The 22,540-nt window shown below is 42.1% G+C and overlaps 1 protein-coding gene across 1 annotated transcript; it reads right to left on the minus strand.

The window, feature by feature from the left end:
* Window positions 1-483: 483 nt before the first annotated feature.
* LIN7C (lin-7 homolog C, crumbs cell polarity complex component) lies at window positions 484-21,563 on the minus strand. Its single transcript, XM_060261903.1, has 5 exons — window positions 21,453-21,563; window positions 5,659-5,777; window positions 5,189-5,260; window positions 3,950-4,159; window positions 484-968 (listed from the first exon to the last, which is right to left on the minus strand). The coding sequence occupies exons 1-5, from the start codon at window positions 21,487-21,489 to the stop codon at window positions 813-815; spliced, it is 594 nt and encodes a 197-aa protein (XP_060117886.1). The 5' UTR covers window positions 21,490-21,563; the 3' UTR covers window positions 484-812.
* Window positions 21,564-22,540: the final 977 nt, after the last annotated feature.

The following is a 22,540-nucleotide window of genomic DNA, read 5'->3' on the forward strand; positions in this document are numbered from 1 at the left end:
TAAATACAGGCAGGGCTCTTTTTCCAGCTGGAGCTCCTCTGCATATTAGGCCACGCTCCCCTGATGTGGCCAATCCTCCAAGAGCTTAGAGGGTTCTTGGTACAGGGTCTACTGTAAGCTCCAGGAGGATTGGTTACATCAGGGGGGCGTAGCCTAATACACAGAGGAGCTCCTGGTAGAAAAAGAGCCCTGAATACAGGTATGCCTTCCAATTTTACCAGGTGCTCTGCGAGTAGTACAAAAGTATATAAATTATAAGAATGATTCACAGCTGGATTTTAGCAGGTCAATTAAAGCACTGCTAAAAGAGACTGCATGTTACAGATTATTTACAAAAAAAGTGTCCAAGATGCTATTAATCTTACAAAATTATGATCTAGCACATGCATAGAAATTTGTTCATCAAAAGTATAAATCACATACTTAATTGCTGTATGTAAATGACACTCATTTAGTGCCAAAAAGATTAAGACAGACTGTAAATCTGTATCCAAAAATAAAGATTTTATGTTTTAAATAATGCCAAATAAAAACAGATGTCACTAATGCTGAAAATAGCTTATAAAATGTACTTTTAAAAGTCTACAAATTTTGTTTTGACGGTTACAGTTGAATTTTAAAAAGATCTGTCAGACCACATAAGTAAAAATGCCTGTGTAAACTTTTCTTCTCAGGAAGCATTAGAGTGTGCTACAAAAAGAGATCTGTAAAAGATGGAAGTATTAACAAAGCATTTTTTTAGTACCAGATGACATTTCTATGGGTACATCAGACAAGCAAAGGTCACGGTTCTCCTTGTTATATGCACTATATTAATTCTGTTGTCTGCGTTTTGCTGATCTCATTTTTTCAAATCGTGACTCCATCTCTTCCAAGACTTTGGGTGTGTATCGTACAACCAGCTTAACTTTTCCTTGCGCTGCTTTCAGGAGTTCTACAGCTTTCTCATGATGTTCCCCTTCAACACTCTGGAATGAACACATACACACACAAAGATAATCTGATTAGTAAATAACAAAGGCTTCTCATGTTCTAGTACCTCTATTATTCATAACAATGACCTTAAAGCAGATTTTAAATAGTTAATGCAGAATAGGTACCAAATACGTTACTAAGCCAACTTTTCTTTTTGCTTTATCATATCACTACCAAGTAATCAACAATTCTTACAATTAAAAAAGTATAATTAAAGTAAAACTGCAATTAGCCTCTGTTTTGATCAATACTGTGACTTCATAATTTAGGAAACAGGCCTCCATGGGCAGTTAAAAAGGTCACTGAACAACAAACCCACTGTTGTACACACAGAATGAGGCCTGCAAAGACCTGGCTGAACTCACACATTAGTCACTGAGCTTACACACTATTAATTTGTCACTGAGTTTGTCCTAAGAAAGACAGATTACAAGAATTGTATTCTTAGCTTTTGGATATTTCTTTTGAATCAATGTGGCTGTAAAGAACCTGAGCTCATACCAACCACACTCTTGGCCTAACCTACTTTACAGGATGGTTACAAGGATAAAATGAGAAAATCCTATCCCATCCCACCTTATACCTTTCAGTCTACCTCCCCCTTCCCCAATACTGGCACTAACCGAGGTTGAGAATTCACAGCAATGTTGGAAAATAACATTTCCATTGCTCAAACTTTAAGCAAACAGGTCTTTACTTTACTTGTTGCTATACTAAATTTAGATGTTCAGGATCTTAAGTGTTTACATATAACTTTAGTTGGCTTTTTCTTTCATAATATAATTGTATTGCCTTTTACTTGTTGTTATCTGGATTCCTAAGAACTGGTCTATGGCCATTAAATAAATAATTACTATTACTATGTATTCTGCCTTGACCTCCCTGGAAGAAAGGAAGGGCACAAATGTTATGGAGGAACATGAATGACCTCTGATCAGCTGATTAATTCTGTAATCATATCCCAATTTGGACAGAGGGCATGAGGCTCTGTGCTGCATCATTTTCCCCGTCCTCCTCTACAGTATTAACACATAGGAAGGAGGGGGGGGGGAGACCATTATATTGTACTGATAGGTCCTATTCAGAAAAGACTCATTAGTTGCAGACTGCTCTTCTCTTACAATATTTTGCTTTATTTCCTCAGTCCAAACCTTGTGTTCCCTTCATTGCCTCTCGAACGTTTAACTCTTTGTCCATCTGGCATACTGGAGTCTGTCCGCCTGCTTCCCTGTTATATTTAAACAAGCCTGCCTCCTCATTGCTCCAGTTGTGGGTTGGGATCCTGCTGAAATTTTACTTCAAAAATGTACATATAAGATATTGGATTTATATCCCGCCCTCCACTCCGAAGAGTCTCAGAGCGGCTCACAATCTCCTTTACCTTCCTCCCCCACAACAAACACCCTGTGAGGTGGGTGGGGCTGGAGAGGGCTCTCCCAGCAGCTGCCCTTTCAAGGACAACTTCTGCCAGAGCTATGGCTGACCCAAGGCCATTCCAGAAGGTGCAAGTGGAGGAGTGGGGAATCAAACCCAGTTCTCCCAGATAAGAGTCCACACACTTAACCACTACACCAAACTGGCTCTCCATATAGCCTCTCCATAGGCCTGATCAAGGTCACTCACAAAATAGAAAAACATACAATAGTCATAAAAACACAAGATTATCAATATTAAAACAAGCCCATTTTAACACTGATAATTTTGCATTGTATTTTTATGAATATTTCATTAGGATATAAATCTTCAATAAATTTCTGTCTCTTGACAGTTTGTCCAGTAACTTAATGCCCACAATGGAAAACAGTAACCAGCACAGATGGATGAACCTAAAGAAGGGTGGGAGTTGGGGAAATCCCTCCCACCAGCTGCCGCCATGATCAGCTGAGTCTTATAGGAGATATGGCTTTGGTGAGCATAAACAGATCACACAGAAAGGCTTTGAGACGTTGTGACTGAGCTTTTCCAAATGCCAGTGGGAGACCAAAGACAGGAGCAGGTGCATTTAAGAAATAAGGAGATAAATAGGTAAATGGTATCATAGGAGAAGAACCACTTCAGTTGGAAGCTATTATGCATAAATAACATCACATACAGCATTCAAGGACACACAATTTAAACCAGCCTTTCAAAAAACCTTCTCTATAGTTTCAGCCTTGATAAGTTAAACCACAGATGTGGTGAATAAACAAAACTTCACAGACAGAGTGGCATATGTGAGGCCAACCCATTTCATTCTCACATCAACTCAGCAAGGTAGATTAGGGGGATGGGGAGAATGGCTCAGAGGGAAGAACTTGAGGAAATATGGGGACATGAACCACTGCAGTGCTTTCATTTAAAGTTGTGTAGCACATGAATTTGTTCACAGCTGGCATAATAACGAGCACAAACTCTGCTGGTTGTCGTGTTCCTCCCTCTCCTCCTCAGGCATAGAGTGCAACTGAAGCCTTCCTGATTTTGGAAGCTTCAACTTAAACTCATTTGATCAGACACCTGCATTTGGATGCCACAGCAAGCTGGAGTTAAATGTGGGGAATCTAAACACAGGAAAAGAGGGAGAATGCTAGCAGAAAAAGCTTTGTATCAGTTGTGAACAAAAATCTGTCTGTTGACGGCATCTGCATACAGCCCTACAGAGGTTTTTGCTAGTATTAAGTCTACTGAATCTAGTATTGTATTAAGGCTACAAAATTAAATCTAATTGCTAGTATTAGGTCTACTAACTTAAATCTAATTCTCCTCAGAATGTAAAAGCCTTAATAATTCAGCATATTTCATCATGAAATACAAATGTGCTATTAGCACTAGCAAATTAGTGTATACATGCATATCTAAAAATACATTCCAAAATAATCTTTCAGCCTGTTTCCCTTTCAAAGAATTGAACCTCATTTTCCAGCTCCAAACCAAACAAACAATGCCTCCAAGTGGTCAGAAGTAGCTACTACAAGTGGAAGTTAAATTCCATCCCTACCACTCCGTTTACAGAAAGAAGCTGGTCTCCACGCTTCAATCCCCCGTGTCTATCAGCAATACCACCTGGGATAATTCGGGATATATAGATTGGAGAATTTTGCTCTTTGCCTCCCATAATGTTGAATCCAAGCCCTTCTTCCGTTTTTGGTAGCTCAACAACTCTGGGATGGGAATGACCTTCACTAGCAGCAAAGGCTGCTACAGTGGCCTGAAAAATAGAAATCCTTAATTTTTTTCCAGCACTTCACATTGTTAATTTTATCTCCAAACATTTCAAAATTGCTTTGGCAGGATTTATGTTAATCTTATGGTTGCTTTTTAGGAGATGTTTTGTACTGTGACTCAATTATCCAGTCAAAACCACACACACATATTATAAATGTATTCTCTTTCAAGATGTGTGCATGGAGGGGAGTGATTGTTCCCACTAGTATACAGTTTGAAAGCAAGACTACAATTAACACAAACATGTGCTCTTCATAAAACACAATACCATATATTTTTAACTTTGGCACGAGAAACCAAGTACAAAATGTTTTATAGAAAGCAGCCCTAAATGGGAGTGCTAAATGGGAGTGCTCTGAATGGTACTGTGGATTACTGTAATACTAAACAACAGAACATACTAAGGATTCTTGGATCTTCCATCTAACAATGTTTGCTCTGACTCAGAAAACATATGTTGGATTAAATTTCATTAGTCTATAAGGTGTCACTGGGCTTTTTTATTGTGCTGCAATAGGCTAACATAGCTATCTCTGTGAAATCACTGCTAAAGACTAGCAGTACACCCCTTACCATATCCTTCACTCCCACAGCTACTACAATGCCTAGCTTGGTCCCAAGCCCAGGCAAGAATGCCATGTTAGTATCCTGTGCAAACAGGACAGGGAGCTAGCTGAAAATGTATTGCTGCTATGTGAATGCATTTGCAAAGATCAGCTGCTGCAGTGCATAAATTACAAGTAAGATCCATTGGGAGAACTTTGTCTTTGGCTAAGAGATCCTCTTCTGTTCTCCATTTAGAAGTTTATAATTCTTTTCATTCTTTGTTCTGTATTAATCCCAGGATTCTGATCTGCCTCCATGGTTTTTTCTAAATAACACATCAGTTCTGATGTACCTGTTAAGCACAGTAACATCAGTCCTGATTTGAAGCTACCACAGGCCACAGTATTTTCATAAAACTACCCTGACTATATAAGCGTCCTCTCATTAGCTTGAACAAGGTTCTTACCTTGGCCGTTGCATTAGCTCGTACTTCCGGGCTACTGCTGATGTCCACAGTTTCATACACATGCTCATATACCTTCAGAAAACAAAAGTGCTTTGAGTTCAAGGATATCTGTGACTAAAAATTAAATACTCAGCAGAGTTACACTGTTCTGAGCCCACTGACTCCAACAGATTTAGAAAGGGGTAACTCAGCTTAGGATGCCACTGTAAAGCTGTCAAAGAACATTTCTAAATAAACTGCTGATTGACCATAATTTTGAGATCAGCCAATCGGGATCGTAACTGAACTTCTGCAGCTGCTGAACTTCTTTCTGCTCAGTAGCTATACCATGTCTGCAGTATGTCCCTCCCCTTCAAGGAAAAAAATGGGGTACTAATATCTAAATAAATAAATGCATATAACCTGCTTGTGTTATTTTAAGTCAGGAAACATCTTGTGCTATTCACTATGTGTTCTGAAATAAAACTTACCTCCCTCACCGCATTACAGAACTCACTTTGAAGAACTCTTTGCAAAGCTTGCAGTTTTTGTGGTGGTACTTCTCCACTCCTTTGCAACTTTTCCAGCAACTCAATAGCCCGACAAATGTCTGGAGAAAGATAAGAGGACATAATATGAATGATTACATTTTACTGCTCAATGGCCATTATTAGTTTCTTTGGTAGCCTTGAAGGATCTTTACTATTCCAAGGACTATAAACAGAACTGCATCCAGACTTTCCTTTCACAGAACACTCCAATATCTTTTGTCTCCCTCGATTTTATTTATTTCAGTGAGGCCTGAACAGATCACCAGTGGCTTTTCTAAGCCTTAAGTACAATTTTCCTTGAATTAGGGTGTAGTCAGTTCATTACCCAGCTCTAATAATTTGCACTCTGTCTCACATCTGTACTCCATTTAAGTGGTTCAGATCTCATATATTCCCATCATTCTGTTCCTTTTATTATTTTCTTTAGAAGCACATTTGAAAGTTGACACAATTTGAAAGCTAAAAACATAGAAGGGATTGGCTAGCATACTTGTTAGTTTTTCAAAGATGATCATCAATTGGGGAAACCAGCAACCCTTGTGTAACGTTCCTCACCATGTTAATTAAGTTTTTTTCCAAGCCAGACACTCAGTTTAAGTTTTCTACAAGTTTTACAACCATTTTTATTTCTTATAAATCCAAATTCCCACAGGAAAAAAGGAACACATCAGCTGCAGTGATGGAAAAGGGAAAAAAGGACTATTTTATTCCTCTCCATTTCTTCACCAAAGCCTCCAGACTTGTGCAGCTATTAGTTCACTCATGTCCAGTAATCCCAAGAATAAACACATTTTCCATACAGGAACAGGCTTGCCAATACAGTGCAGCAAAAATGGGGCTTTCGCATGGCAGGGTTCTTCATATTCCCCACCCCAGGCAGCCCTCCCCAACACTGGGGATTTTTTTTTTTTTTTGTAAATCAGCAATTGATTATTATAACATTAAAACATTCTTGCTACCAAGTTTCCAGAATTCCCAGCTTTTGTTTTCTTAATGAAGTTTCTATATATTAAAGATGTAACAGCAATGGCATATCTCTGCAAAAAAAGGGCATTGAGACTTTCTTTCAAATGAAAGCTGAAGATTCAGAAAACCTGACACACAGAATGCTGTGTAACACTGTCAACTGCAGATTCCTCCAGTCATAGAAGGAAACATGGCCATGGGAGACTGGAGCTGGAAAAATGGTGCAAATATGAGTGGGACCTAGAAGATCTGAACTTTCCCATCCACATGGATGCCATGTTGACTTTGCTGTGATTCTTCCTAAAACACTGCACAAAAATGGTGTGGAAAAGATTGCAGGAAAGATTGCAAAACTCATGAGATGAATAAAAGCACCGCTTTGGAAAAGAGAGGGGGAAACCTACTTCCCCAAAGCATTCAAGCTACTGCAAATGGCTACTTCCCAATGCTGGGAAGGACTTCTACAAGGAGGAAAATGTTTGGAAAATACACAACTACCACTATCTTCTATTGGTGGATCCAATCTAAGTAATGGTTCAAAGAGCAAAAGAAATCATTTAAGTATATTCTGCTATCAGGTTTCAAGCTCCTGAACAATATTTTTGGACTGGATATCTTTCCATTCCATAGGTTTTAGAATATCACTGGGTAGCAACTGATGATACCTATCCTACATTAATATTTAGTAAAAACAGGCATCCATTAAATGGTAGGAAGTGTCATAAGATCAGTCACTGGTGTCCCACTCTGTGTGCCTACATTACATAAAGTGAGATTAGTTACCATAATGTAGGTAATTAAGATGTTAGTAACTAAGACTTTCAATCAAAGAGTTATCATAGTATTTGCTGCAATTTGCCACTGCTCTGATCTTCCAGAGCTGGAAACAGGCTAATGATTAGGAAAATGGCTTGGTGAGAGGTCTTACACAACTCAACTTGGATTTCTTCTGTTGCATTCCACAGTTAGGATCGATCATAGGAACTAGTAGGGATGGGTACGTACCAGTTCACGAGCCAAAATTCAGCATGAACTTAGCCTGGTTCAGAATGCTTGAACAGTTCAGGACAGGAACCTTCCCCGAACATTTACGAGACTTTTGTCTGGTTCAGTTGTTTGGGCCATCTAAACAACAGCTGAGTGGTATGAGTCCACAGCTCACCTGTTAGGTTTAAATGACTATATCCCAGTAGGCAGCCATGTTGCTCTGAAGCAATAGAACAAGTAGACAAGTGCACCTTTAAGACCAACTAAGTTTTATTCAGAATGTAAGCTTTCGTATGCTCTTAAGCAGACTTCATCAGACAAAATGGGAATGGCAAGCAGCAATTCTTAATATAAGTGGGCATATTAAGAATTGCTGCTTGCCATTCCCATTTTGTCTGATGAAGTCTGCTTAAGAGCATACGTAAGCTTACATTCTGAATAAAACTTAAGTTGGTCTTAAAGGTGCACTTGTCTACTGCTTTGTTTAAATGGCTGTGAGCCATTTCGCTAGTCAATTTTGCTTCCCCTGCTTTGAACCTAACAGCGGGGTAGGTCCATCTGTCGGCTGTTAAGATTAAATGGTTGCAAGCCATTAAACCCATCAATTTTGTTTCCCCCCTCACTTTGAAGCAGGGGAAATGAAACCAATCGGTTAACCATTCCTGGGCAATCTTTCCCTTTCTCCCAGCTACGGCTTGCCATGGCTACGAGGAAGAGAGATCTGAACTGGTAAGTTCAGTTCAGGCATTTTTTTCGATTCAGGGTTCAGCTTGGGAACCACCCTGAATTGAACAGGAATTTTTAGGTTCATGCCCATCCCAAGGATCTAGCATCTAGTTAGCAAGCAACTGTCAAAAGCTTTACCACTGGGCATGGAAATCATTAAGTCTTCTGTTGTTGCTTCTGTTATCCATCAAAAGAACTGAGCAAAAAATAATGTATCCCAATGCTTAAGCTTTGAAGATTAGAAATCAAAACACAAGCTTTGCATGACAAGGAGCAGAGCCAGCAGCTGAGTCCAAGTGTTTGCCTGTCATACTCTTGCAAGTACTGTTTAATTCTCCTTGAGTGACTGTGGAAGAAAGAATAAGATGCTGTCCAAAATAAATATGGAAGTTGCTGTAAGTTATTATAATGACAACCAGGTCAGAAAATAATACACAATAAAGATTTTGACCCTAAATGGCCACATAAATTATTGGCAGATTTGTGAGATCCACTGGTGACCTATTCTGTGTACCTGCATTAAATGAAATTAGATTGACGAGCATGCAAGACAGAATTGGGAAATGTAGTTGAGAAAGCAGTGGTGGAGCAGCTACAGGTTTTCCTGGATGAAACATCCACCCTGGACCCATTCCAATCCGGTTTCAGCCTGGGCCATGGGACGTTGACAGTATTTGTCACCCTCACACACGACCTAAGAAGGAATCTGGACAAAGGTGGGTCGATGCTGCTGACCTGTCAGCAGCGTTTGACAGCTGATTATGACCTACTGACCCACCGCCTCGCCATTGTTCAGGGTGGTGAGAACCAGAGAGGATTGTGAGGAACTCCAAAGGGATCTGTTGAGGCTGGGTGAGTGGGCGTCAATGTGGCAGATGCGGTTCAATGTGGCCAAATGCAAAGTAATGCACATTGGGGCCAAGAATCCCAGCTACCAATACAAGTTGATGGGGTGTGAACTGGCAGAGACTGACCAAGAGAGAGATCTCGGGGTCATGGTAGATAACTCACTGAAAATGTCAAGACAGTGTGCATTTGCAATAAAAAAGGCCAACGCCATGCTGGGAATTATTAGGAAGGGAATTGAAAACAAATCAGCCAGTATCATAATGCCCCTGTATAAATCGATGGTGCGGTCTCATTTGGAGTACTGTGTGCAGTTCTGATCACCGCACCTCAAAAAGGATATTATAGCATTGGAGAAAGTCCAGAAAAGGGCAACTAGAATGATTAAAGGGCTGGAACACTTTCCCTATGAAGAAAGGTTGAAACGCTTGGGACTCTTTAGCTTGGAGAAACGTCGACTGCGGGGTGACATGATAGAGGTTTACAAGATAATGCATGGGATGGAGAAAGTAGAGAAAGAAGTTCTTTTCTCCCTTTCTCACAATACAAGAACTCGTGGGCATTCGATGAAATTGCTGAGCAGCCAGGTTAAAACGGATAAAAGGAAGTACTTCTTCACCCAAAGGGTAATTAACATGTGGAATTCACTGCCACAGGAGGTGGTGGCGGCCACAAGCATAGCCACTTTCAAGAGGGGTTTAGATAAAAATATGGAGCAGAGGTCCATCAGTGGCTATTAGCCACAGTGTGTGTGTATATATATAAATTTTTTTGCCACTGTGTGACACAGAGTGTTGGACTGGATGGGCCATTGGCCTGATCCAACATGGCTTCTCTTATGTTCTTATGGGGGGTAGCCTTGTAATGGTTTTCCTCCTTTCTCTGGGGACGGGGACAAAGCATGATGCTTGGCGAGCAGACCTCCCTGCCACACCCACTTATATGTGGAGTGCTACAGGAAGCTATTCTCTCGCCTGTATTATTTAACATCTCTATGCGCCCCCTTGCCCAAGGTTTTAGACTGGGTTGTCACCAGTATGCTGATGACACCCAGCTCTATCTGTTGATGGATGGCAGACCATCTTCTGCCCCTGAACATCTGTCCAAGGCGTTAGGAGCCGTGGCTGGATGGCTATAGCAGAGCCTATTGAAGTTAAATCCAACTAAGACGGAGGTCCTGTGCCTGAGTCGAGGGTGGGAATTTGTGCACCCAACTCCCAGCCTTGGACAATGCCGCTTTAGTGCCGGTCCAACAGGTGAAGAGTTTGGGAGTGATCCTGGATGCCTCTCTCTCTCTATGGAGGCCCAGGTCACAGTGGCTGCTGGGTCTGCCTTTTACCACCTACGGCAGATCAGGCAACTAGCACCATATCTATTCCCCCAAAACCTGGCCACAGTGACCCATGCAATGGTTATTTCCAGGCTGGATTACTGTAACTTGCTCTACACTGGCTTGCCCTTGAAACTGATCCAGAAACTGCAGTGGGTGCAGAATGCGGCAGCTCGCCTGCTGACTGCATCACCTATATGGGTGAGCATACAGCCGGCACTCTATGGCCTGCACTGACTACCTATAGAGTAACAGATCAGTTTCAAGGTGTTCGTTTTGACTCTTAAAGCCCTATGCGGCCTGGGACCAACATACCTGCGGGACCGTCTCTTTTCATATATGCCCCAGATGTTACTTCGTTCGGACTTCCAAGATCTGCTGACCATCCCTGGCCCAAGAGAAGCCTGTCTTGCCTCTACCAGGGCCAGGACCTTCTCGGTGGAATCAGCTCCCTAAGGAGATCAAGGCCCTACCTGGCTTGTTAGCCTTCCGTAGGGCCTATAAAACGGAGCTGTTCTGCCAGGCTTTTGGATGAGGCGGCGAGTATCTACCTATTAGATCAGTTGGCCTCCCCTACTGTACTATTCTACTGTGCTGTCCTGCTATACCATCTTGCTGGACCATCCTGTTGTACTTTTACTAAATATTGTAACTGGTTTTTATTGTGATTTTATTACTTATGATGTACTCTGCTCTGAGCCCCCATGGAGGAATGGACAGAATATAAATAAACTAATAATAATAAAACTAATTATAATAACAACTTTTTCAGTAGTCTCTCCCCCTGCCCCGTTTTAAAACTTCCTGTCCCAGAAACCTGTCTGGCCCTTTCACTCTTGGCCTTCTTGAGATCTGTAAAGAGTTTACTTTTATGGAGGGCCTTTTGTGGAAGATGAATCCACATGGCATCCTGTTGACATTTTCTGTTGCCATTACTTTTTATTGCTGTTTTTATGTTTTATTCTTCACTTAATTCTTTCACTTTATAAACTACTCTGAATACTATTTTCACAGAGGATGGGAGAAACATGTATCCTTGGAAATGTTAAGCAAGACATATTAAGCAACAGGCATTTTTGCAACTACACTATCCTCCTGATACGGTGAGAAAGATGATTGAAAAGGCCAGAATGATAAGCAGAGACAGCCTGCTACTAGACAAGCCCCCCCCCCCCCAAATAACAACAGAACACCATTGATGGCCACCTACAACTTAAGCCAGTTCAAAGCATTATTAATTACCTACAATTCATGCTGGATAGTGACAAGGCTCAGTACTGGGTCCCATGCTCTTTAACTTGTTAATTAATGATTTGGAGTTGGGAGTAAGCAGTGAAGTGGCTAAGTTTGCAGATGACACTAAATTGTTCAGGGTGGTGAGAACCAGAGAGGATTGTGAGACACTCCAAAGGGATCTGTTGAGGATGGGTGAGTGGGCATCAACATGGCAGATGAGGTTCAATGTGGCCAAGTGCAAAGTAATGCACATTGGGGCCAAAAATCTCAGCTACAAATACAAGGTGATGGGGTGTGAACTGGCAGAGACTGACCAAGAGAGAGGGATAGATCTTGGGATCATGGTAGATAACTCACTGAAAATGTCAAAACAGTATGCGATTAAAAATAAAAAGGCCAACACCATGCTGGGAATTATTAGGAAGGGATCTAAAAACAAATCAGCCAGTATCATAATGCCCCTGTATAAATCGATGGTGTGGTCTCATGTGGAATACTGTGTACAATTCTGCAATAAAAAAGGCCAACACTATGCTGGGAATTATTAGGAAGGGATGTGAAAACAAATCAGCCAGTATCATAATGCCCCTGTATAAATCGATGGTGTGGTCTCATTTGGAATACTGTGTACAATTCTGGTCACCGCACCTCAAAAAGGATATTATAGCACTGGAAAAAGTCCAGAAAAGGGCAACTACAATGATTAAAGGTTTGGAACACTTTCCCTATGAAGAAAGGTTAAAACACTTGGGGCTCTTTAGCTTGGAGAAACATCGACTGTGGGGTGACATGATAAAGGTTTTCAAGATTATGCATGGGATGGAGAAAGTGAGAAAGAAGTACTTTTCTCCCTTTCTCACAATACAAGAACCCGTGGCCATTCAATGAAATTGCTGAGCAGCCGGGTTAGAATGGATAAAAGGAAGTACTTCTTCACTCAAAGGGTGATTAACATGTGGAACTCACTGCCGCAGGTGGTGGCAGCTACAAGCATAGCCAGCTTCAGGAGGGGATTGGATAAAAATATGGAGCAGAGGTCCATCAGTGGCTATTAGCCACAGCGTATTGTTGGAACTGTCTGGGGCAGTGATGCTCTGTATTCTTGGTGCTTGGGTGGGGGAGGGGGGCAAAATGGAAGGGCTTCTAGCTCCAATTGTGAACCTCCTGATGGCACTTGGGTTTGGGGGGGGTTTGGCCACTGTGTGACACAGAGTGTTGGACTGGATGGGACATTGGCCTGATCCAACATGGCTTCTCTTATGTTCTTCACACAGGTACTGAGGCACTGACTTTTCTTGCTTACAGACAGCATAATAATCTAAAACAACTTTTCACTCGCAATGATAAACTACTTAACAGTAACATGGACTCTGATACCAAGGCCAGCAACAAACTGAGATGCCAACTTTGCTTTCATACAGATCCTAGCAACATCATCAGTGGACCTAGCAACATCAGCCATACCATCTCAGGTTTATATTCCTGCTCATCCTCTAATGTGATTTATGTCATCAAGTGTCAGCAATGCCCTTCCACCCTCTACATCAAGCAAACAGGCAAGGAATTAATGGATGTAACTCTGATATCAGAAACCACAACATTCAAAAACCAGTGGGGGAACATTTTAACCTTCCAGGACATTCAGTTAATGATCTAAAAGTAGCAGTTACCTTACAAAGGAATTTCAAAAGATGAGAGACTGCTGAATTGCAACTGATAAGGAAGTTCAAGACAATGCATTTACTTGGACTGCATCAAGACCTAGGTTTCCTGTCTCATTAACTGATGCTGATTTCTCCATGCCTACTGCCTTTCTGCATATCACACCTAATCCAATCACACTTTCTATTGTCATTTGCCTGCTAATATCATTTGGCATCTGAAATCACTCTCCAATATATAGGACAGATGGACTCACAATTTAGGTCAGGGGTGGCTAAACTGTGGCTCCGGAGCCACACGCATGCTCCCAGAGGTTGAGGAGGAACTTAATGCAAGCTTACTCTCAAGAAAGCATGTTTAGCATCAGGACCTCAATCGGCCTCTGAGCATTGACCCATAGGTAGGCAACTATTTCCACCCTGCATGAAGCAGAGAAGGAGGGGAAGATAGGCAGGCTTGCAAACTCTTCTCCTGTACCACACAGTTCACCCAGAGATCTAGAGCAGAGAAAGGCTGAATACAGATGGGCAGCTTGGGGCAGCAGCTTTCCATCTCAGAAGAAAGCTGGTTTAGTGGAAAACATTCCAGGGGTGGTCAGACAGCATGTGACCCACTGTCAGAACAGGGATGGGCTGTGCGCCCTCAGAGTAGTTCCACCACTCAAACACGAGTGACACTTCCCTGGGACTCCGTGGTGCTCAGTCAGGAAAGGCACCCCGGAAGTGCATCAACGATCTGCTACCATTTACAACCTAGTAGCTTTTAGAAGCCACAGAGTGATGGCGGAGGACAAGGTAAGGGCGCCATTTAAATCCGGATGTGGGCTGTTCCTGTGTTGGCCCAAATTGGCTGTCTGAATTCAGCCAGAGAGCACAAGAGCTGAAGGAGTAATTGGAAGGAGGGATGGAATTAGAGTGGCACAAAGTTCCCTCTTAGGTTCGTAGCTCTTTTAGAGATTGTATTTAAAAACCTTGGTGTCAAAGCAAAGAGAGATATATACTGATAAAAATGGTAGTCAGTGATTTATATGGTACATTCCCACCGTGATTTATATGGTACATTCCCATTTCCTTCTCCCACTGGTGTAAAAAAATAATTCCCTAACCTTTCCCTATGGACTCACAATACCAGCATTTGATGGTGTGCCATTGCAAATGGCGTGCAAGGTCAAGAGCTTGGGGGTGCTGCTGGAGCCTGTCTTGTCAATGGAGGCCCAGATAGCAGCCACTGTTAAATCCGCTTTTTTCCATCTTAGGCGGGTGAGGCAGTTGGTCCCCTTCCTGGAGCACAGCAACCTAGCAACAGTGATCCATACGACGGTCACCTCAAGGTTGGACTACTGCAATGCCCTCTACATGGGGCTGCCCCTGTGCCGATCCTGGAAACTACAGCTAGTGCAGAATGCAGCGGCCAGGCTGTTATTCGGGCTCCCTACATGAGAGCACATACAGCTGGGGCTGCGGGAGCTGCACTGGCTGCCAATAGTGTACCGGATTCATTACAAGCTGCTGGTTATTACCTTTAAAGCCCTATATGGCCAAGGACCTGCCTACCTCTCCCCATATATTCCCCAGAGGGTACTGTGATCTGGTTCTCAAATCTATTGACAATCCCTGGGCCAAAGGAGGCCAAACTGAAACTCACCAGAGAAAGGGCCTTCTCGATTTCAGCCCCCCACTGGTGGAACCAACTGCCAGAAGAGGTGCGAGCCTTGCGGAGCCTTGCCCAGTTCCGCAGGGCCTGCAAGACTGCTCTTTTCCAACTGGCTCGGAAAAACTGTATGATTTTAGAAGCTTTTTAATTATAAACTGATGAATTTTATAGTAGTATGATTTATAATATGTATGTACTTATAATATAAGCTTTTTAATTATAAACTGATGAATTTTATAGCAGTATGATTTATAATATGTATGTACTTATAATATGTATTTTTAACTGTTGATGTGTCTATGTTGTGAGCCGCCCTGAGCCTGCTTCGGCGGGGAGAGCGGGATATAAATTAAAGATGATGATGATTATTATTATTACTATGCTGGTCGTATGGGAACTGTTATTTCCAGCTTTTTTTTTTAAAGTCTCCTTCTAGCATGGTCATGTTGTAAAGTGCATACAGATATATTTTATCTTTTTGTGCAAAGAAATTATTAGGAGTTTTAATAAAGAAATGGGTATATTTGTTCATACCTTGTGGCTCTCAAACATCTGACGTTTATTCTATGTGGCTCTTACGTTTAAAAAGTTTGGCCATCCCAGATCTAGCAGTATCTGAAATAGCAGTGACTCACTAAAGCTCATGCCCTGCCACAAATTTTGTTAGTCTTTAATGTGCTACTGGACGCTTGCTCTTTTCTACTGCTGCAGACAGACAGACACTGCTACCCATCTTGATCTTAAGCAATGCAAATACTGGTAGCTGATTAAGACTTTAAAACTACATTATAGAACTTTCTACCAGCCATAAACAAAAGTACTTTCATTTTTAAAAAAAAAAAAATCAGGATTTAAGCTACTATGTCATCTCAACTACACTGTGAGTATTCTGCAGAGCTAAACATTGTGTGTGTGGGGGGGGGGGGAAGCAGCTGTCATTTAGCATTGTCATTGAACTCTGCCTACTACATAATGTTGAGGCAAATTTACAAATGCTTCATTGCACAAAAAAATAAGGTTGGGTTTGAGATCAGTAAAGCTTCTCAGAGGCCATTTAAATCTTCAGGGGAACCATCTGCCATAGTATTTTTAATTATTTAGGGATTTGCATGCCACCTTTTGGTCCTATCTGGAGCCCCAAAGGGGTTAACTACAGTAATAAAATATTCAAATCTCATTTTATTGTAGGTTTCATAAAGGAAAAGGAACCCCGCCCCTGCCCCGTCCTAAGTCAGATCATTGCTCTTCCAGAAGAGAAGTGTCTTGAGTTTTCTGCAAAAGGCCTGAAGCAATTGCTGCAGCTCCTATTCCTAGGGCACAAGTTCCAAATCTACGGATAGAAATTGAAAGGCAATTCATTACATGTCCAAATCACTAATGTCTCCTCAGGAAACAAGGATTCCTCACATGTTAATCTCAGGGCCCAAACAAACTGCTGCTTCAGATACTTTTCACCCAAGCTGTTTTGGGAGCTAAAGGCCAAATCCAGCACCTTTAGCAGAGTCTAGAACCAAACTAGAAGCCAATGAAGTATAAAAGGTGTTGTATATTCACCAGTTATTCAGGTCAATATACAGCAAGCCTCCAGTAATACAGCAAAACACCAGGATCCAGTAAGACTAACTGATGTGTTTTATATTAGCTGAAGCTCCTGAGAAATCATCAAGAACAGCCCCAGGCTTCAAGAACACATTGGCCCTGTTCACACAGCATGTTGAGTGTGTTAAACTGACCCGGTTTTGTTCCGAATATCTTTGTTCCGGATATTATCGATCAGACTGCCATACTGCAATTTGAATCACTCCACGTCTCCTGCCGTCCACACCATGCAGTTCTTTTTTTTCTCCACTTTTATGTGAATTATGCACACATGCGTGTGCACATAGGTTAAAACATTATGTGGTTATGCAGTTACGTACATATTGCTAAGTAATAAAAAAAATGGCAACCGTAAACCAGATGTCTGAGGCTCCATTTGCTCCGGGACAGCCTTCAGACATCCAGAAGTTGGTTGAGAACTATCCAGATGGGATAGTTTATTTATAAACTATATAGTCTATTATATAATAGACTATAAACTATATAGTCTATTTATTAATGTACCATTGGTCATTGTGTTGTTAGCCACCCTGAGCCTGCTTCGGCGGGGGAGGGCGGGATACAAATAAAATTAAAAAAAAAAACCCTACAAGGTGAAACCGGAGAACTCAAGAAACACTGCAAAGGAGCAGGTAACAAAATACTCCAGCAGTTCCAAGAAGGATTGGGGTGGGTGTGGGGCTACTACGAGTTAATACTGGGAGGCAGATGTTGCTGCCTGATCAGCCACTTTAAATCCGGTATGAAACAGCAGCGACAACTGATTATACTGTGCATCTGAACAGCCCCATTAAGTCTTATTTTAGTCTGATTTCATTTTCACCTCATTCAGTGTATGGCTAAGGCTTGATGTTTCACATACAAGAGATTCCAAGGCTACACCCACCACTTTGATGCATGTTCAAAGGAAGTAAGTTAAATGTTCCATCTACTGTTTAACATAGCTTGCTAGTCTGTGCTACCACCAATAGCAGCCATTGTGAATAATGGTCCAAATAATGCCATCTTGAATTTTTACACAGAATGTTCTCACTGCCATAACCAGGCTGAAATAATCAGCTAGCAGCATCACTTCAATCTCAACCATGCAAAAAGGGATACAATAAACAGCCTCAAACCCATTCTGATATCATGTCAAAGAGGAGAAAAGGAGGGGCATCAGTCATCGCAAACAAGCTGGGCTATATAGAGGAGGCTGAGAGACAGCTTTCCAACGCAAACTTATACTAACCTCAGATTCGCCCCCCAGAAGAATACTGTAAAAAGTTAATACGATAAAGGAACTGCCCATGTATGTGCAGCAGCAATTCTGCAATGGAAACACCCCAGAAGCCTTAGCCAAGAATTTTTAAAGTGCTAGTTTAAGGTTTAAAAAAAAGAGAGGGAGAGAAAGAATTCTCTACATGAACTATAGGGTTTTCCCTACTGCATTTTGGGGAAATATCTTTTCCCAAAGGACCAAATTATTTTGACAGAATTCTTTTGACCACAGAAGAGTGTCTCTTAGCACTAGTATTCAACAGTTTACTGTTCCTAAATCCCTTTAGTCACCACAGCAAGTAGCCATTGATTAATGTATTGCCCTTTGTCCATGAATCTAATTAGCAATACTTAAAAAGAAAATTATGCTAAGCAGAGAATCATGCTAACAGTGATTTACCGTAGAATGCCACCTAATGTAGCTAATCTACTGTGAAAAACAGCAGCAGTAATGAACAAATTTTGGGGTAAAGAACACAAAGGGCAAACATCAAGACCCTGAGGCACATTTCTACTTAGGCAGCATCATCCTCACTGCAAAATGCTTTGTTTAAACTTAGTACAAACCAAAATATGAGATCTGAATTACAAAGAAGTAATCAGGACACAAGGCTTATTTTCCAAACCAGAACCTATGACAGTCTTGTCAACTGAAACTTTGAAAAAATGCAAAATTGTAACAGAAAACATCCAAAACCTCCTCCTAGTCTCTACTTGGCTTCCTAGTCTCTTAAACACTTGCCTTGTGCAACATGACTGAATTCAGTGTTTTGCTAATGGCTTGAATTTAAGCCTATTCTATTGTATTCAGCCTTTCGCAGAACTAATAACATACTCCTTTGCAGATTATATTTGAAACACAGGGCGTTTTCGCACTTACCTTAAGCCGGAGCGACGTCCCTCTTCACCGCGCAGCGTCTGCACGGTTTTCGCACTAATTGCTGCGGAGCACCTGGAAGAGCCGCAAAGTCCCGCGGCTTTTGCGGCGCAAATGTAAACCGCCAAAAACCGGTTTACATTTGCGCCGCAAAAGCCGCGGGACTTTGCGGCTCTTCCAGGTGCTCCGCAGCAATTAGTGCGAAAACCGTGCAGACGCTGCGCGGTGAAGAGGGATGTCGCTCCGGCTTAAGGTAAGTGCGAAAACGCCCACACTGAAATTAATGAATAACCTGCATAGAATTGCACAATAAGCATTATTAAATCCAACACTAAAACGTAACTGTGTTGCAGACTAGCTTCCATTTAGGATACAAATACCATGATTTGGGATTCTGTTCTTTCAAAAGGAGTATCCTTTTGGGGAGGGGGGGGAGGGAGCAAGACACTATAAAGAGTCACACCAGGATCAGAACTGGCATATTTATCATTTGAATAAAATAAGCTGCAAAAGAGAGTAATTTTGAAAACAAAATCATTTAGAAAATGATGTCCCCCTTGGGTTTATATATTAATAATGGGTAGATTAAATGTCAGGCTGGCAAAGCAAAGCGCTTCCTCTCTGCATAGGCTCCAGAGCTCACTGAAACTGTGTCACAACCTGGGCAAAGCAGCTGTATGCTCTTTATTAATACACCAGCACATCTGCAAGGGCTTCAGATTTATGGCATGCTCACTAAGCACATGTAGCTGTTTGTACAACTAGCAATACAATGTAAATAAGACTCCAAGCCTGTGAAAAATGCACAATGAAGTTATTCTGCTTTGACAACTTGATATTTAAATTGAGCCTAACCCACTAACAGTACGATCCTGAGCAGAGTTACTCCAGTCTACTCACACTGATTTCAATGGCTTCAGACTAAAGTACTTAGAATTTTTATAAGTACTACCTGTTTGTGATGTTAGCAGTTAGAATGTCAGAGTAGGATCTGGAAGATACAGGCATAAATCTCCAGTTACAGAAGTTCACTGGGTGAGGCTGGTACAGTCATTCTCTCTCAACCTAGCCTACCTCTCAGTGTTGTTGTCAGATAACATGGAAGAGGGGGGGACAAAGTTGTAAGATGCTTTGGGTTCCCATTAGAGAAAAAAACCCAGAGTATAAATTTCTAAATATCTGTAACAACATGAAGCATGTTTTTGTTATTCCCATTTTACAATAAAGCAGAGGAATCAATGTAGAGGCTTAACTGCTTCCAGCAAGTTCAATGACTTTAAGGCATCATGAGAAATATTTCCCCAGTAAAATCAGTACTGTTAGTGCCTGACCAAGTGCACCTTGGTTTATAACTCAGCAGTGAAAAGTTAAATTCTGGGGAGGAGGGCGGGTCATAGTACTGAACATGAATGCATTGTCTCACTCATTGAACTGAAGTCTGAGAAAAGTATATGCTTTCATTACATAAATGTAAACTCAAGAGAAAAGCACCCACAGGTGAGTGGTCACACTTTCCCATGGGAAAGACTTCTACCTTAGTTTCTGGAGAGCTCTCACCAGTCAGAATATGCAGCTGTGGACTGGACAGCCCAATGATCTGATCCAGTTTTAAGTAGTTTCACATGTTCAAACTAATATAGTTTGTACTTAAAAAGTGTAAGTTCAAAAATCTGCATAGTGCTAAAATTAAAAATGCTACATATATCCACTACAAATTGGCTTCTCCATCCCTATAAATAAACTCCACCAATTTGTGCTTTGACTCCCATAGTATTTATCACAGAGCCCAAGAGCACTCGCAAAGTTCGCTGTTTTAAATCCAAATTTGGAGTTCGGTATTCAAAGGAATTAATAGGCAGTTAATTGGTTTTGAAGATGGACAACTGATCTGAAGTAAGCAGTGACCCAGGAACGGCTCAGACTCTACCACAGATTTTGTTAGTCTTTAAGGTACTGCTGGACACTTTTCAACTGATTTGAAAGGCTTAGTGCGGTTCTTTTACCTTCTTATGCACACCCACTCTTGACAACGGATGGCTTCAAGCCCTGGCAAGGCAACCAGGGAAGAAGGAAGGGGTTGTTTTCAAAGAAATGCAGAACAGCGAGGCACGAAGGAGTAAAGATTAGAAACGGCGCACAGGGAAGCCGCGCGCAAATTATGTTCGGGAAGTCCCTCAGCATGTTTTTACAGTGATGCTACTACTAGCAAGGACTCCTTCCTTCAAGCATGAGGCTTCTCCAATGCCAGCTGACTGTACATGAGGGACGCCGGGAAGACCACGGCCAAGAAGAGGGGCGGGCGGTGTAGCTATGCGGAGCCCACCCCCCACCTCACCTCGCTCTGCGAGCGCTGGAATGTGACTTACCCCGCCACGCCGATCAGGCACCTCTTATTCTGGGCTAGCCGGACAGGCGCTCCCTCCCCCCCCCCCGCCCCACCCCTTTGGGGGTGCCAGGTCGGTTGTGGGACCCTCCCGCCCCACCCTAAGCCACCATGTCCACTTGCTGCGCGCACCCCCCCCCCCCGGTCATCCGTTGTTTCTCTGCAGCGTGACTGACTTCTCCACTGCCCAGCATTCGCCTCGCCTTCACCTCTTTCCAACCGCACAGGCTCTCCCAGCGCCGCCATCTTTCCTTCCGCTCAGCTGCTCTCAGGGAAGTGACGCTTACAGAGGCGGAGCCACGATAAGGAAGTGGAAGCAATGGCGTAGTCCGCTTTTGGCGGTGTTTGTCCGCCCTGGGGGGTCTGTTACCTTTCATGTGGGGAAGCGCCCGTTTTCCTCCTGTCGTCGTATAGTCCGCTTCTGGGAATGTTTACTTGGAAGATTCAGTCTCAGTAAGCTCTGGTAACACGCAAGCGTCGACAGTAATAGACAGTTGAAGTTGGCCCTACATATGCTTGCCTGAATTGAAAGAGGAGGCTGGTGGCACCTTAAAAATTAAGACAGGGCTTTTTTGGTAGAAAAAGCTCAGCTGGAACTCATTTGCATATTAGGCCACATCCCATGATGTCACCATTGTTTCCCATAGGACTTTTTTCTAAAAAAAGCCCAGCAGGAATTCATTTGCATATTATGCCACACACCCTGATGCCAAGCCGGCTGGGACTGCGTTCCTGTAAAAAAAAAAACCCTGGTTCCAGCATAAATCCGATTTCATTATCAGATCACAGAAATCACAAACAGAAAGGTGGGTGAGGTGGTGATAGTTACATACAGGAGCCAATTTAAAACAAGAGTAATCTGTCTACTGGTAAGCTTGCTTGACAAAGTATAGCCTGAAGTCACATGTAGTTTCATTATTAAGTTTATAAACGATAGTGCTGATGTTACACAACTGGCTGCAAGTCTCCAACCACAGGCTAGTTGAGCAGAAACAAGGAATCACAGCAGTTCACAAGAGCCAACTTCATACTTAGAAAATATGCAGTTTTTCTGTTCATGAAAGCTGGCTGCTGCACACCCAGGCAATCTTTAGGAAAGTAATATCAGCACTGGCTGACAGTGGGGGTGAAGTACCTATGTAAATGCTGCGTGGAAGGCATTTCTCAGTGTCATTTTACCCAGTGAATGAAACAACTTGTGTTTCAGATCCCCATTTCAAACAGGCAGAATGCTGTATCAGAACATTGTGGAATCTGGCTCCTCCTGTATGATCCCACAGTGGAGAATACGGTCTGT

Source organism: Heteronotia binoei, chromosome 21, assembly GCF_032191835.1.
Source record: "Heteronotia binoei isolate CCM8104 ecotype False Entrance Well chromosome 21, APGP_CSIRO_Hbin_v1, whole genome shotgun sequence".
NCBI classification, from domain to species: domain Eukaryota; kingdom Metazoa; phylum Chordata; class Lepidosauria; order Squamata; family Gekkonidae; genus Heteronotia; species Heteronotia binoei.

Excerpts from the sequence above, each read along its gene's own strand:
- LIN7C (XM_060261903.1), bottom strand. The coding sequence starts at position 21,489 with ATGGCGGCGCTGGGAGAGCCTGTGCGGTTGGAAAGAG. Across the intron at positions 5,778-21,452 it reads GCCTGTGCGGTTGGAAAGAG|ACATTTGTCGGGCTATTGAG; the intron begins GTGAAGGCGAGG and ends ATCTTTCTCCAG. Across the intron at positions 4,160-5,188 it reads GAGCTAATGCAACGGCCAAG|GCCACTGTAGCAGCCTTTGC; the intron begins GTAAGAACCTTG and ends TCTATTTTTCAG.